Raw genomic sequence first — 15,046 nt, forward strand, 5'->3', positions numbered from 1 at the left:
GCCAGATTCTGTCCCTCTGAAATAGTGGGGCACGCATGCTGTTCTCCAGCTTCTGGCAGCCGGCGGGAACAGCTGGTCTGAGCCCGTACAATGGGGAAAAGAACTAGCGATCGCTCGTGGGAAGCATCACGAATGACTCATCTAAAAGGGAAAAGGAGCGTGGTTGGGTGTTGATTTTCCCATGCGGCAGATCAGCATCTGATGTACTGTTTCATCAGAGAAGGTTGGGTCATCTGAGACTTGAGGGCGGGGTTCTACTAACACATCTATAACACTAAAACAGCAACACCTCATGCCGCTTGCCGAAACATCTCCGTGTCCAGCCCACTGACAACGTCCGTTGAACCGTCTTTGACGACTAGGCTACCAAATATTTGACGATACGTATGAACCATTCTTCCCGCGACTTTGGGTTGCGGAAAGTACGAAAGGCGTGTGGCCGGCTATCATGATCTTTCCAACCTGTTCTACATTTGTGTTAATGTCACGCGGCGGTGAGAAACCACGACATCCATTGGTTGTTTCGATCGATTGTGTGAGATTCTAATTATTATTGACTATCTAGCGTGGGTTCTTTGTAACGTTGGTTTTCTCAGCTGACGGTAACAGGAAATTGGTTGGAGAATGGAGCTTTGCCCAGAGTTGACAGAATTGGGTGGGCATCCATCCCGTCTTGTGTGGCATGAATCAGGGGTCCACCTGATAGAACGATCATCGACCACTGGAAGCTTTCGAAACGTTCTGTGCCCCGTGTGCCTGTCCATGTGCCCCCCTAGAACGTCGGCCTGCCCTGGTAATCTCGCCCGGTCCTGCGTGCATGGCTTGCCTGGTTCCGAACTGCCGCCCTCCACGTTTCCATGGATCCAGGCGTGCTTGTCAGTTACCCAGATACTATTTGGGGCTCATTTCAAGATTCATCGTGGTGTCGATCAGAGGCCGCTATGTCTGATTTGTTCCTGTATTGTGTGTCATCTCCTTTGATCATTTTCTCTCATCGTTTCAACTTCTCTCATCTGGATGCGATACCCACCTCATCTTGGCACTAATCTGTGATGGAAAGGGTCTCTGGGCAGTAGCTACGATGGCTGCGTGAGAAGATGGATGCGACTTGCATCAAGAGCCACCATGGATTGCCGCGAGGCGAGGTGCATCATCCAAAACAAGCGGGAATCATGGGGCTTCTGGAAGCCTTCTCGAAACCTTCCTCAAGAGGACAAGTTTCAATCTCTCGCCAATCTCAAGTACCACAACAGCGCCTCCGCTACCCCTGTCCAGGAACCCACGGCGTGTGAATGGCAGTCCGTCCACAGGAGCGCCATTCTTTTCAATGCAACCACCCGAAATGCCCATTTCATGCAAACAGGAAACGGGCTTGGCTGGTTTGTCGAGCAGGCTCCTCCACCAACGTCCATTCAACCGCGAAAGAAGTCACGACGAGGACGTGACAGGCCAGCCTCAAGCCTTCTCATCTGTCATTCTCCAGCCGTGAGCTCGCGGCTATTTCACTGTGCTGTAGCCTGGTACAAGGGGGAAAACACATCCGGGTACTATCACGACATGATGGCAAACGACGGGGCATGCAGCCTACGTAGATTGAAGCAGGCGTCGAATATTTAATACTACCCATGCATGGTGGTGAGGCCCGAGTGTCCTCGAACGTACTGACTATGTTGTATGCCTTTTCATGATAGCGATCATAACCGACAGGTCCAGTCCAGGCTCGATGCATACCTATGCGCAAATATGTGAGCTTTGCAATCGATGATGATACAGACACATGTAGAAAAGTGCGCAGCAAACTCGCGAAATCAGTCACTAACCAACCCTCGAAAAACTCGATGCGACCGACCCTTATAACCACGAGGCCCGAGCTCAACGCGCTTTACAAACAATCAAGTTCAACAGTTCCTGGCATGTGTGCGTACCCGTCGGTAGAAGCATCTTGGGTAATATGAGATCGCAAGGGCAACCTCATTGTTTAGATGGTTCAAAACCAGTAGAGATTATCTGAGCATGGGTAGCAACAATAAAAGTATGACCTGGTCAGTTACCGCGTAACATCCTGCTTCTGGCTGATGATAGCACCTTATATTGGTGATTCTGATGTTCGTGTTTCGTTTGGCATATCCGACTCCTCAGCAAGTTTGAAAAAAGTCGACAGTTGACATGGACTTAATACGGACACGCCTTGCAAGCTGGGAACCCTTGGTGAGGATTAGGGTTGAGCTGCCAAGATACTTACACAGACTCTCGCATGCCAATTCCTCTCATCTGAATTTCAGAGATTCACTCTATCCGGATGTCCGATTGTGCGTGACTGGTGAACGGGTCGACTGGTGTTGTGCTTGCAGAGGGTTTCATGGTTTATTGCGCGTGCCGCGTAGGAATCGGATGATAAATGGACTCGAGATCCGTAGCGTAGAGGTAGCTGTTGTACATTACACGACCTCACAGCTACTAGCTCTGCCAGCTGCGTTTGGGAGGGACGTGCTCCTCTTTGGCCGACATCCTTGACTGCATCAGCTGTCTGACAGCTGCGGAAAAACAACGCACGGACAGGTTTGGCAAAACCAAATATCGGGTGGAGACATGCCGAGTTGCCAAGCCACAAGGGTAGGGAAGACGATTCACCTTACGGTAGCAACCACCCGTCGTTAGTGCCACTGATTGACTCCATTTCCCGCGGAGCCGTTTCGATTTTACTTTTTTCTGCTGGCCCTTCCTTCGTCTTGGCACTGGCAGCCTCGATTCCACCGATTTATTTTTCGACCGTGCCCACCACAACCTATCCAACTATCCACCCACACACGGCCACACGCACGTCCAGGACTCCCGGGCGGTCAAGCGACACGGCGCTCCATCATCCATTGTCTCTTTAACATCGATTACATTCCACCGTACGCCAAATTTTCCCAGCGGCTCGATTTTTTTTTTCTGCGAGTTGTTTTGCCCCCGCGACGCATTTTTCTCGCACCTCCAAACCCGCGCGCTCATTCCACGTCACCCTGTTTAGGCGGTTCGTCGTGTTGCATTGAAACGCGGTGCTTCGTACTCCATCGTGACGGAAGACACACGGATCTCACGAATATCAAAGTGCCAAAGAGGTACGTGCTTCTCATTTGGACTCATGTCAACAAAGTGGTCCGAGCATCGTCAAGTCCGCAGTAGCACCTTTCACCTACCCCCGTCGCCCTGTTACCACTACGGACTACTAGTAGTGGGAGTTGCCCAGCGCGGTACAAGACGTGCTGCTTCGGCTTCAGCTTCAAGTTCCTTAACAAACAAATCACCCGAGCGACTTTGATCTTTTTTTCCCATCACCATTCCTCGACCCTCCAATTGCACCACCGGTGGCCAACGCGCGTTTGCATCTTCTCGTCCCGGAGCTGGCTGTTTGCATTACTTTCGCAGCTTTTAGCAGGTCTCGCTGCACTGTCTCGGTGTCTGCCTATCGGCTCATCGGACATCGATAATTAAACACACGCTTTTTGGTCAGCGCGCTTGCCTTTCACTACCTGCATCGTCCTCTTTGTCATTCTCTCCGTTGCCCCTAAAAAGATACATTTATCTTGTGGCAGTTCCCAAACCACCCTGCGGTGCTTACTCGACTATTACTATCTCTCGCCTTTTCAGCACCGATAGATACAACTCTTGCCATTTTTCGATTGTGCCGCTTTCCGTCCAACCTGATCGGAACCCGAATAGCTAACTTGCATTTCCTCCCTAGCTCCCAGGAGCTGTCACTGGTCCACACTACGACAATCGACAATCCCCAGAACGGTCCGAAGGCCACACAGTATCGTGCACGTACTTTGTCGGTTCGAGTTATCAATAACACGACGCAGCTACCACGTGCGAACGACCAGCGATTGTTTAAGCGCAGGACATAAGGCTCGAGCTGTCAGTACAACCGTCGGTGCTCAGCAACAGTTGTTTTGCAGGTCGTTTTGAGCTCGCAAAGCTAAGGCCTTCGCACAAGTCTTCTCTTTGAGCGGCAAGAGACAGGTCACTTCGAACTTATCTATAGAAGCTCGTCTACTACGATTTGCTCGGGCCATTTGTTTGGCGGTTCATCCTGCATCGCGACATCGGCGTTTCCGTCCTTTCGCAAAGAGCACAGCCTATACCCGTAGCTAACGGAGAAAGCGGAGCGTCTGTGACCCACTTGCCTTATCAACTGACGGACCCGGAAATTTCGGTCACGATCTCTTGAGATTTTTTCTTCACGCTCGTAGAACGAACGGGCTGTGCGGCGAAATCTCGAAATTCGATCAGCAATCGGGATACTGCGACGGTGCAACGACTAGATTGACGTCGTCATATTTGGGTATTGATCGGTGGTCAGGGCGTCCCGCGTGTAAAGGACCCCGGTTTGGATCACACTTGAACCGTGCACGATTCACCTCATCGAACCTTCAACGACAAGCCATATTCGGTTTCAAGAATCGGCCTTAGATACCAAGCCAATAACACGAGACTGCCAGTCTACTTCTGAAGTCTTTTTCCAAAGCTTCTGGCTTACTCCTGAGGTAAGAATTCTCATGTTCGTTTCTCGCTATTTGCCATATTTCCTTTCCCTCCTCATCGTTCAAGTCCCGGCAGGTGCCGAAAGAATTGTTGTATTTCATGCTTCCAGGGCCACCTGGAGACGTGTGCAGGGTCCACGGCTTGCCAAGTCCCAATCAACTGTTTTGGCATCTCCTTGAGCATTTAGATCCATTTTATAGAGCTTGCTCACCGCTCAAGTCACCATCGACCGCCTGCTGACCACTCGCTATAGCTCGTATCTATATCAGGGACAGCACTTGATCATCCTGCAGTTGTCTGCTATACGTAAGATCAGGGTCTAAAATTGTCATACAGCTGTGCGGAGGTTTATCTTGACAGACAAAGAATACCCTGCACATTCCTTGGAACGATACTCGCGGGATCAGTCGACATTCAAAATGTCAGAACCGGAATCTGCTACCGCCGCTATGGGAATCGGTAGCGTACTCAACACTAAGGGCGCCCAGGCTAGTGCCGCTCTAGCACAGGCGGCTCAGGCGGCTCAGGTCGCGCAACCGACACAGCAGCTTGAACAATCTGCTCCTGTTCCCCAACTAGCTACACCTGAACAGCAACCCTCGCAACCGCTCACACAACAGCAACCTATGGAGCGTGCCAGCTCGCCGCACGCTTCCGTGAAATTCGAACCCAGCATGTCCTACCCTTCGCCGACCGGAATGGGAACCGCAATGCCCGTTTCCACTGTTCCTAGCACACACATGGCCCCAGGTGGACAAATGGCTTCCAATGCGCAGATGGTTCCCAATAATCAGATGGCTCCCAATGCCCAGATGGCTCCCAATGCCCAAATGGGTCCCAATCTCCAGATGGCGCCCAATTCACAAATGACTCCTAATGCTCAGATGGCTCCCAGCGGACAGATGGCTTCTAGTGCTCAAATGGCTCCCAATGCTCAAATGGCGCCTGCACCGATGGGCATTCCTGCTATGCCTACTGTACCAGGCGTCCCGTCAAACAACGGAATGGTACCTTCTCTTCACCCTTCTTACAAGCCTCAGGTCGAGGGAGGTGCGCCACCAGGACCGCCCCCCAAGGCCTACGCGTGTTCCACCTGCGCCAAGGCTTTTGCACGGAGAAGTGATCTTGCTCGTCACGGTAAGTAACCATCGGTTTTTCCTTTGTCATAACTCCGCTAACTATTCTGCAGAGCGAATTCATAGCGGTATTCGTCCTCACGTGTGTGATTATCCTGGTTGCGGGAAACAGTTCATCCAACGATCAGCCCTCACCGTCCATCAGCGCGTGCACACTGGAGAGAAGCCCCACCAATGCGAGAGGTGCGGCAAGGTAAGATATTTGACTCCCAAAGGCCACAGCGAGACAAACATACTAACGGCGCTACAGCCCTTCAGCGACAGCAGTTCTCTTGCGCGTCATCGTAGGATCCATTCCGGAAAGCGTCCTTACAAGTGCCCATACATGGATTGCCAGAAAACATTCACCCGCCGGACGACACTGACGAGGCACCAGAATCATCATACTGGCACTGTTGAGGAATCTGCAAAGGCTACGGCAGAAGCTCTTGCTAGGGGAACGTTGGCACGGACTAAGGAGCGATCGGAGAGCGAGCAGATCTCCAATCAAGCGACACCCATGACCACTCCCTCACCGGCACAGCGGCCCTTGTCCTTGTCACCAAGTGCGGGATTGGCCAACATGGAGATGCAGTATCTGCAAACCAATACACTCCCGGCGCATCTTCGTGGGGACGTTCACGTTTCCAATGCACCAACGACCTCGCCAGGTTACAGCAACGGACTGACCCGACCCACGTCGCACCCTACCGGGTATGTTCCTCCCGCAACAATGGAGCCAACCGTCGAAACTCAACAAGGATCCGGGAGTGCGGCCGGCAGTCCTCAGATTGGAAGTGCGGGTTGGGCGTCTCCTGGGGGTGTCGGATCTCCAGCTCAAAGCCCCAGCGGTAACGGCTATGTCTATCCGGATCCAGAACCTTTTCCTGGCGCCAGTGCCGGTCAGATGTTCTACGACAGCGCGGTTGGGACTGGGAGACGTCTCGGGAGCGGGGAGCCGCAGAACCCTTCCTATCATACTTAGTGCCATTTGTAGGATCGTGGCCCGGACTCCCTTGTCGGTTCCCAGGATCAGAGCACCTATAGTAACAGCTCAGTCTGTTTTGATCCAGTACCCTAGCTAGCCGGTATCGAGCAATGTCCTGCCAGATCGCGGTTAGGGGAGAAGCGTGGAACTGCAGAATCCGTGTTATAATAGGAGGGGTTGGAGTATTGGTTGGAACTTGAGTTTCAACCTTTATCTCTGTATTGGGGGAGCCTTTGAGGGTATGGAAACCAAATTTCTCCATGGCTCATAGGAGAGAACCTTCAAACAAGATTTCCACTTCTGTTTTATCTCCCTGGTGTTTTCTGTTAATCCATATCTCGAAAAGAACGATAGGTTTTGCATGATGGTAGGCTCGACAGGAAAAAGCGGGTATCATTAAGTTTTCTTTCTCCTTAACAAATAAACACGGTCTGGACCGGAGTGGACTATCCTAATGACGCCGATGGCGAAAAATGGCAGCGCCTCTTCTCTTCCGCTTTTCTGTTCTGTTCCTCTTCTCTCTATTGGCTTGCAGCACATCCCTCGCCGGTCATTTCACGCCACATTGCGCCTGCAAATCCTTGCATCAACCATCTTAAGTCGACTTTCTGTTACAACTGGAAAAGGGAAACAATGTTTTTTCATACCGTCGGGGAATGGTGTTGTATCAGGTTCATTGCGGGTCAGTCCTGGACTCTGGGTCATTTCAGCAGCATGGTTCGGTGTGGGTTCTTCTGGGATCTTTCTTTTCTTCTTGTTTTGCCCTGGTTTCGTGAACTCAGGAAAGCAGATTGCTGCTCTAGTCTGGTTCCAATCGATCTTCTGCCTTTTCGCAACCCTTCGTTGGGTTCGGAAATACGGCAATTGGTAAGGTCTTTGGTCATTGGTGTTCAAGGCAGTTTGGTTCTTTAGATCTATCTCGACCTTCTCGTCACCCTCCTTCTGAGTGATCAGTTCAGAGTGAAAATTGTCAGGGTGTTATATGGGCGCTAGAGAAAGCAGCGTAGCAATCATAGATTTTGCATCTTGCGGTCATTGCATCTTTTTCAATCATTTTACCCGGATCTTCTGGTTATGGATTTGTACGTTGCGAGGCCGCAAAGCGACTGATGGTACTTGGTGGAAAGAGAGCGCATACGTATTCGGTACGAGTATTTAGTTGTACACTGAATGCACTTTTTTTTTCGATTCTGTACATGGCGTGCTTCTGACCTGGATGAGGATGAGAAGGGGCACTCGCGCGTTGTCCAACACTCATAACAGAGGATAAAGCTCCGGACAGACAGTGCAAATTCCGCTGGTAGTGGCGAATTATTGCGTCTTGCAGCGGGCGGCCGCAAGAGTAAACCGAACACAAAAGGTCCCATATCACTCCCTTTGGCGAGGAGGATGCCGTTGAAATTCCGTGATATGCCTTGTAACCAGTGGAAGCACACTGGGCAGAGTCTATCGAGGAATCCTTTGATCCAGTAAACGTGTTTAATTTTGCTCAAATGGTGTACATGCGTAAGGAAGATGAGCAAATGCCTCGGTGATGAGTGGATGTTCGGTTTGTTCTCAGGACCGCTCCGGCAGGTAGCGGGCAGACAGCTGGCATTGACCGGCCTCAATGATTTCGTCTTGATGTATCGACATCGTAGTTACCTTTTTGTGCGTTTTGCGCGGGCCTGCCGAGTGTCGGACGGATGTTAATAGTGGCCCCTGCAAATTCGTACGGGGTTTCTCGCACAATCACGGCCATAAGCTCTGCAGGCCGTCAAACCTCAAGGTCACAATGGGACACTCCACGACAACTGGAAACTCCATTTACCAAAGCTCGTATCAACTGTATGGCTCGTTTGATTGACCGTTGTTAGTTACGTAAACGTGCCTTCTGCAACATCTACGAGTTGTTAATTTGTCATTTTTGGGGAGTGGCGAGCACGTCTTCTCAGTTCGGAAAAGTTTAACCCGAGGCTCGCCCTAGGGTATCCCGTTCCTTCCCTTTGGCAAACTTACCATCTAGTAGCGCATTTATGCAGTGTGGACAATTTTCACTGTCCCGAAAAGCTAGGTACGGTTGTGTTCGGAGTGGCTGTAGTAGTGCGGCCGAGAAAACCCAGTTTTGGTGGCTGTAAGATGCAGTCTTACAGCTGAGCGGAGTTGCACTTGTTGCGTCGAGTGGATTTCCGTAAAATCTGCAAGTCGCCCGGTGCTACCTCTACATCACCGCAATTCCATACAAGGCATATATTTGACCAATCTGCAAACAATCGATGTTTTGCGGCAAACCGTCCCGCCAAGTTCTGTGGTGAGATTCAAATAGATGCACCTACAATTTCATTATCTGGGGCACGTGGAATGATTTGGTCTTCACATGGCAGATCAGATTAGGGAAGATAAAAAAAACTGTTTTTGTGAAGCTAGAATAATGGTTGTACCACATATCCAATTTCGACGGAAGAAAAAGAGAAATTCCTTCGCCTGCGTGACATGAACAACTCGCTCGGGCTGGCGTCTCTACGGCTTACAACTATATAACCACTCGTGGGCGAACTCGCTCGTTGAGTTATCAAGAAGTCCTCGGCTGAGATACTGTGGTCGTTTTCTTGTCAGCTTGTGATCACTAATATGAGCGTCTGGGTGCATGAGCCGAAGTCTTGATGTTACCATTGTGAGAGACAATCAGCGGCTCAAGGTGCCGTTTCCTGTTTCGGCGTTCATGTATGCCCAGTCGCTGGTCCAGCCGTGGTTGTTATCCAACGCGTGCCCTTGTTGTCGCTGTCGGTATTTGTATTGGATGTCGTGTTGACGTTGGTGTTTATGGCGATGTTGCCGTTCCTGTGCTGTTGCTGTAACGGCAGTGGTACCTAGAGTACTAGACTCATATTGTGGGACACTGGGATCTGGTCCCAGCCATAGCAGCAAAAGAGGCTGCACCGACCCATCGAGAACAACCCATCCGCTAGTATTTGAGGTTCTTGATAGACAAAAAAGCTGACGCGGCCATTAAACCGAGGGACCAGGTGAGCGTTGACCGGCACCCTCAATTTGACCTCTAGCATCACGATCAAATTCCAATTGCGACGACGTCTCGGCCGGAGGGACTGGCAATATAACCAATAAGGTTGGAGGTGGGCTCGAATCTGTTGAAGCCAACACCCAGGCTAGCGAGAACGTGCACGGATACCAGGGAGAAACCAAGCCCCGGGGTAATGAGGAAGGACCCCGGTCTGGTAATAGTTGCTTGTCTTCCGTTGCCAACATTTATCAAAGTTGTCGAAGCCGGCCTCACACCGGGATTCTGGAGAAAATACTCCCCGTTGTTCATCTTGGTTGCATGGGTAATTTCCTGTACGCCGTTCCAGGATGATTTTGTAAGAATGTGGAGGAGAATCAAAATATTCCCATCGCCGGTACTTATGATGAAATGACCAGGAACGATGCAGCCAGAAACACACGGGTTGAAGCCAGGAACTTTGAATAACCCCGTTCTTACCTGCGGGGTATTTTTCGGTCTTTTGTCTAGTCCAATGCGGCCTCGAGTTTTCGCTGGCTACATCTAAGCACAGATATGTACGTCTACTCTATCTTTTCATGCCCGTCAGTTCCGTCAGGAATTAACCTTCTTCCTCACGTAGGTCAGCCAGCATCACATTTTCTTCTTGAAACAGCCATTTTCTCTACTGCAAAGAAATCTCGGAGGAGTAGTGGTATATGAAATTCACCGTCTTGTACATAGAACCGGGCAACTATACATGCCGCTGTATGCGCTCCATCCCGTACAGATATATGCCCATGTATCTTTTCCCATAGACCATATTCCATGAGCCCCGGAGCCAGTGTCACATATCTTGCAGCTGATTTCTTCAAGATTGCATGTCCGGCACATGTTCCAGGTGAAACTCTCTCTTTTTTTTTTTTTTTTTTTTTTTTTTTTTTTTTTTTTTGGGGGGGGGGGGGGGGGGGGGGTGCCGTCATGTGTGTTTCAAGTACCAGAACATGAATGCAGCATGCTTCGTAAGGGGAAAAGAAAAATAAATACATACATTAATTAAAAACACGAGAGTTGTCTCCGGAATTTATGTTATAAGTCTTCGGCTGAGCCATTTCAAGACTCTGAACCATCCTTCTTTCTTCTTTGTCATTCATCATCAAAGATAGCGAACCAACCGCTCATCACCACCTGCATCTTACTCAACCCAAGTCAGCAACGAAACTGAAATGTCGGATTCAAACTTGGATGGCAAGTACTATGATGAGCTGCGGGACCAAATGCGTGAATACAGAGCAGGCATCCCATCCCCGCCCTAACTGCAGCTGTTTCTTCTGTTGTTTCCCAAGCTGCTGCCCCGGCTACTATTCCAGCTGGTCAGCAGAGCAGAAGGAACAAGTCTCAAAATCCTAGAAGGAGAAGGAAAATATTGTGGAGACTTTACAGCTCCTTCACAACAACGTCTGCGGAAACCGAGACATCGCAACCCCGCTGGGAAGCCTGGGTTCGGGGTTGGAACAATGTGAGACATATTCTCTCTATCGATGACAACAAAGATCCCCAACAAGACTCAGGGGAGGCGTCCGGGACCCAGGATGGGACGAGCGAGAACTCAAACGATGGACGGGCTACCAGGAGCTTGTTGGCCCCTGATGATAGGGAGGAGGAGAAGGGCGAGCTGCGATTTTCTCAGTACAGGTTTTGAGTTATCTGATGAGCCTGTCAAACGCTGGGTGTCTGGAATGCTTTCTATGTTTCATAAAAATCTTTTTATCTCCCTTTTTTTTCTTTGGGGGGGGGGGGATTCCTGTCTTTGGTCTTTCTCTTAACCGCGGAGGTTCTTTTGTTTTGGTCACTTTGATATTTCATTCTCTGCGAATGAGATTCGCATTTCACATTTGTACTTCTTGTACCTCAAGCAACAACTCGGAACAGTGATGGGTGGATTAAACATTAAGTACATCTTGGAATAGCAGTATGTGACTGTGCAACCTTACCTATGTCAGACAGTAGACCACTTCGTATACGACCCCCCATTTAACTTTTACTCGAAGCTTTCCCTTGCTTCATCATCATCTCAAAGTTCATACCCTCCGACCTCACTCACGTCCCTTGCAAACCCCTCCCAAAACTCACAAGGCGTCTTCTCATTCTGATCGTCACGAACCGTAGTAAACCCCCAATCACCCACGTTCAATACCCCTCCCATCCTCTCCTCACTACTAGCTGCTTTTGACCCAGCAGTAGCAATACCCGAAGGCTTTCCCCAGCTGATCACCGGCGGCAGGTTCAGCAGTCCCTTGCGGTACGTGTTTGGGTCGCCACTAACAATAAACGAGGCAAAGTAGCTTTGCATGGCCGTGCTGATGCCGGAGACGAAGGGCGCGAGGGCAGGAGCGAAAAACGTCGAGAGGCAATCGAGGATGGTTTGTGGTGAGGAGGAAGAGGAGGACGCGGGCGTGGAGGTGAAAAAAGTCGGAAGCAGGTCGGTGGCGTGTAAGTAGGGGAAGACAGAGTATTGCATCAGGTAGGTTCGCGATGGGGTGTAGGCTTCGGCTAGATCTGGAGGGTAGGGTGGTTCAGTCAGCATGGAATTGCGGAATTGGTGATGATGTTCAACCTAATGGAGAATGTGGTGACGTTGATTTAAGGCTGTGTGATCCAAGCTGGAATGTCTCACCAAGAATGGCTGAGGTGATACCGGTTGGGAAGGGGGTGAACGGAGTTGGAGAACAGACAAGGAAACCTGAACCCCTTCTCCAGCGGTACTTGCTCGAGCACTGCGCAGGGGGCCGTAGGGACAGGAAAGTGTAGGAAGAAGACGCGCGGTTGGAACGCGGTTCCTTGTCACGCAAGTGTACATGATGCTGTACTTGATGAGGAGGGTGGGGGGCAGCGACACAGAAGAACGAATAACTCACATCTCACGTTGCACGTAAAGCAACTGTCCCTCAGAAACGCCGCCATCCTTGTCGCCTGGCTGTCGTACTTCCTCTTCCCATCGGCGCTCTTCTTGCCCGGCACCGGATAGAACTGTTCGACCTTCTCAGCATGTCCGCTTTCCCTCGTGTAGTTTGGAAAGACGGTGTCGAGAAAGCCGGAAAACTGTTCATTCGTCCTGATGGCACCACTGACGAAGAGACTGGACTCGTCCTTGACGTGCGATATCAACAAGCTCATTTCGCTCCCCGACTGTCCTTTCCAAAAGTTTCCCTGAGCGAGTTCCAGGAGCGGCATCTGACGAATAAATTTTCCATCGGGCGTCGGTCCCACGGCAAATGTTCCAGGCATTTGCGACGCTTGGAGCGCGGCGTTGGCTTTTGCAAGCGCATCGGGCGAGGTCTTTCGGAGGCAATCCACTACTGCTTTCCCAGAGCTAGAACTGCACCCTGCCAACCCTCCAAACTTCTTGAAGATGACATCTACAGTCCCATTCCGATCCCAGGCCATTTGATACGCTGGACTCTGCAGGATGGCCCTTTGGAACATAGGATCGAGCTTGCCGCCCTCGGCCACTAGATGGTGCATGATCGAACCCGCTCCTGCAGACTCCCCCATCGCTGTTACGCGCTTTGGGTCACCACCCACCAGCGAAATGTAATCTTTAACCCATTGGAGGGCCGCTCGCTGGTCATGCAATCCGACATTTGGAACCGCAGAATTTTCCATCGATGTGCCGGCGAGCCAGCCATAAGTGCCGAGGCGGTAGTTGATTGATACAAAGATCATAGAGCCGGGAGATGGGACCGATTGAGTGAGGAGAGAGCTACCATCATAAAAGAATGGTTGAAGGGACTCTTTTGATCCAAAGAGATAGGCGCCGCCATGAATCCAGAACGCTACTGGGAGGGGCGAAGGTTTCTTTGAAGCACCGGAAAGGTCGCGGAGTGTCCTGCCAGGAACGTACAGGTCCAGAAAGAGACAGTCCTCAGAACCGCCACTGAAGAGCGGGATGGGAAGTCCTCCTAGGCTGTTGAATGTCAGTGACCATTTGATGTCAGCGACGTCGAAGTCGTTCAATTACGGGATATGGGTGGGCATACAACTGGTTAAGCGCAGCACCGATGGGGGACTTGTTGCCTGGACCCATAAGGTTTAGTCCAGACACTGCAGTTTGGATGCATTGCGGTCCATAGCTGCCGTCTTGGATGGTGTTGTTGATTCGTGGCGCCGCAGGTTTTGCCCAACGGAGATCTCCTACCGGAGGAGCGGCATAGCGAATGTTTCGAAACACGTATCTGCGCCTGTTAGCCTCGAAGCCGAAGCGAGAAGAACGACCTGGACACTCACATATCGCTCTTCGACCGGTAGCTCGACGCTTGGTATGAGCCATATGGCAAAGTAAGGACTGGCAATGCACTTGGGGATGCAAACTTGACGCCTAGGGATGCAGAGTCTACGAGAGCAGAAGACAGCGAAAAGAAGGTAAGTGAAATAAAAAGGAATGTGGTGCTTGGAAACATTTTGGATCCAGCAGGTGCTAAGAGAGTGGTATCAACACGGAAAAGGAACGTATGAAGAGGAAACCAAAGAAGACCACCGCCAACCTTCAAGCACAAGTCATGAACTTCTGGGGGTTCTATCGAGGCGAAGAAAGAGTGGGAAAGCGATGGGGGCTCATCGCACTGTTCGAGCTGGGCTTGGGCTTGGGGATATAGATCTATATTGCCCAGCTGAAGAAAGCTTGATGTCCATTCCCATTAACCTATCAATCCGTTCCTACTTCGAAGCATAGATCACGCCTATAGGAACTTTCAAATTGTGTGCCACCCACCCCCTAATATCTTCAGAGGGTTGGTTCCCGAACAGGATCTCCAGCAATGGACAAATGACATATGAAACAGCTCGAGTACAAAAAGACCGTTCTTGCGCCACCAGGTAAAAAGCCAAGATGAGTTTTTGTGATGCGACAGCCGCCTAGAGCTACCATTGGCGACCATTCAAGCCGGGCATTAGCTACCCGACCACTCAACTGTCCGTCGCCGCCGATCAAGGTATCGGGACCCCCGGCCGGGTCTAGCATCTGTGTGGCCAAAGAGCAGCCAATCAGAATCCCAGAAAGCGCCCTTTTGGGAAAGTCGCAAATTACCCCTGAGGCTCAAGAGGCGCATGGCTGCCAGCCCTTAAAAAACCGTCCGTATACTTTAGTAAGTGCCTGCCAGCCTGCCATACTAATAGTAGAAGGTTTTGGAAATTGAGAACGCTGCGGCGCTGTAGTTCGAGTCGACTCGAGCGGTCCCATACAGGTTGCCATCTTAAGGTAGCACTCGAAGTCTGGCCAGTCAGAGCCAGATACCTCAGGAGCTTTCCGGTCAGGCGGTGTAACGGTAGTGAAAATATCGTATTGTTATGTAGAGAAATTGATGCGGACAATGTACGGTAATGAAACGGTAATGTATGCTAAAACCCTCTTTACTGCCCTGTTTGTTGAAGTTTTGGTTC

At 50.7% G+C, this 15,046-nt stretch overlaps 4 protein-coding genes across 4 annotated transcripts; 3 read left to right on the plus strand and 1 right to left on the minus strand.

The window, feature by feature from the left end:
* Positions 1-1,125: 1,125 nt before the first annotated feature.
* Positions 1,126-1,617, plus strand: B0T23DRAFT_395797 (uncharacterized protein; the record flags this gene model as incomplete). The annotated part of the gene is made up of 1 exon (XM_062838211.1): positions 1,126-1,617. One exon carries the CDS (start codon positions 1,126-1,128, stop codon positions 1,615-1,617), a length of 492 nt encoding a protein of 163 aa, XP_062692894.1.
* Positions 1,618-1,621: 4 nt separating this feature from the next.
* B0T23DRAFT_379701 (uncharacterized protein) lies at positions 1,622-2,374 on the plus strand. Its single transcript, XM_062837160.1, has one exon. It carries the CDS (start codon positions 1,734-1,736, stop codon positions 1,953-1,955), a length of 222 nt encoding a protein of 73 aa, XP_062692895.1. The 5' UTR covers positions 1,622-1,733; the 3' UTR covers positions 1,956-2,374.
* Positions 2,375-4,946: 2,572 nt separating this feature from the next.
* On the plus strand, positions 4,947-6,627 carry B0T23DRAFT_315979 (uncharacterized protein; the record flags this gene model as incomplete). Its single annotated transcript, XM_062834896.1, has 3 exons — positions 4,947-5,664; positions 5,717-5,856; positions 5,914-6,627. 3 exons carry the CDS (start codon positions 4,947-4,949, stop codon positions 6,625-6,627), a joined length of 1,572 nt encoding a protein of 523 aa, XP_062692896.1.
* Positions 6,628-11,545: 4,918 nt separating this feature from the next.
* Positions 11,546-14,287, minus strand: B0T23DRAFT_142160 (Alpha/Beta hydrolase protein). Its single transcript, XM_062832375.1, has 4 exons — positions 13,895-14,287; positions 13,648-13,842; positions 12,526-13,574; positions 11,546-12,166 (listed from the first exon to the last, which is right to left on the minus strand). The coding sequence occupies exons 1-4, from the start codon at positions 14,065-14,067 to the stop codon at positions 11,682-11,684; spliced, it is 1,902 nt and encodes a 633-aa protein (XP_062692897.1). The 5' UTR covers positions 14,068-14,287; the 3' UTR covers positions 11,546-11,681.
* Between the last annotated feature and the right edge of the window lie 759 nt (positions 14,288-15,046).

Source organism: Neurospora hispaniola (assembly GCF_033458365.1).
Source record: "Neurospora hispaniola strain FGSC 10403 chromosome Unknown B0T23scaffold_4, whole genome shotgun sequence".
Lineage (NCBI taxonomy): Eukaryota > Fungi > Ascomycota > Sordariomycetes > Sordariales > Sordariaceae > Neurospora > Neurospora hispaniola.

Bases quoted from the DNA above. Each gene is read 5' to 3' on its own strand.
- B0T23DRAFT_379701 (XM_062837160.1), top strand. From the start codon at position 1,734: ATGCGCAAATATGTGAGCTTTGCAATCGATGATGATACAGACACATGT.
- B0T23DRAFT_142160 (XM_062832375.1), bottom strand. From the start codon at position 14,067: ATGTTTCCAAGCACCACATTCCTTTTTATTTCACTTACCTTCTTTTCG. The intron at 13,843-13,894 runs GTGAGTGTCCAG...TAACAGGCGCAG, and splicing joins TACCGGTCGAAGAGCGATAT to ATACGTGTTTCGAAACATTC. The intron at 13,575-13,647 runs GTATGCCCACCC...GACATTCAACAG, and splicing joins GGTGCTGCGCTTAACCAGTT to CCTAGGAGGACTTCCCATCC.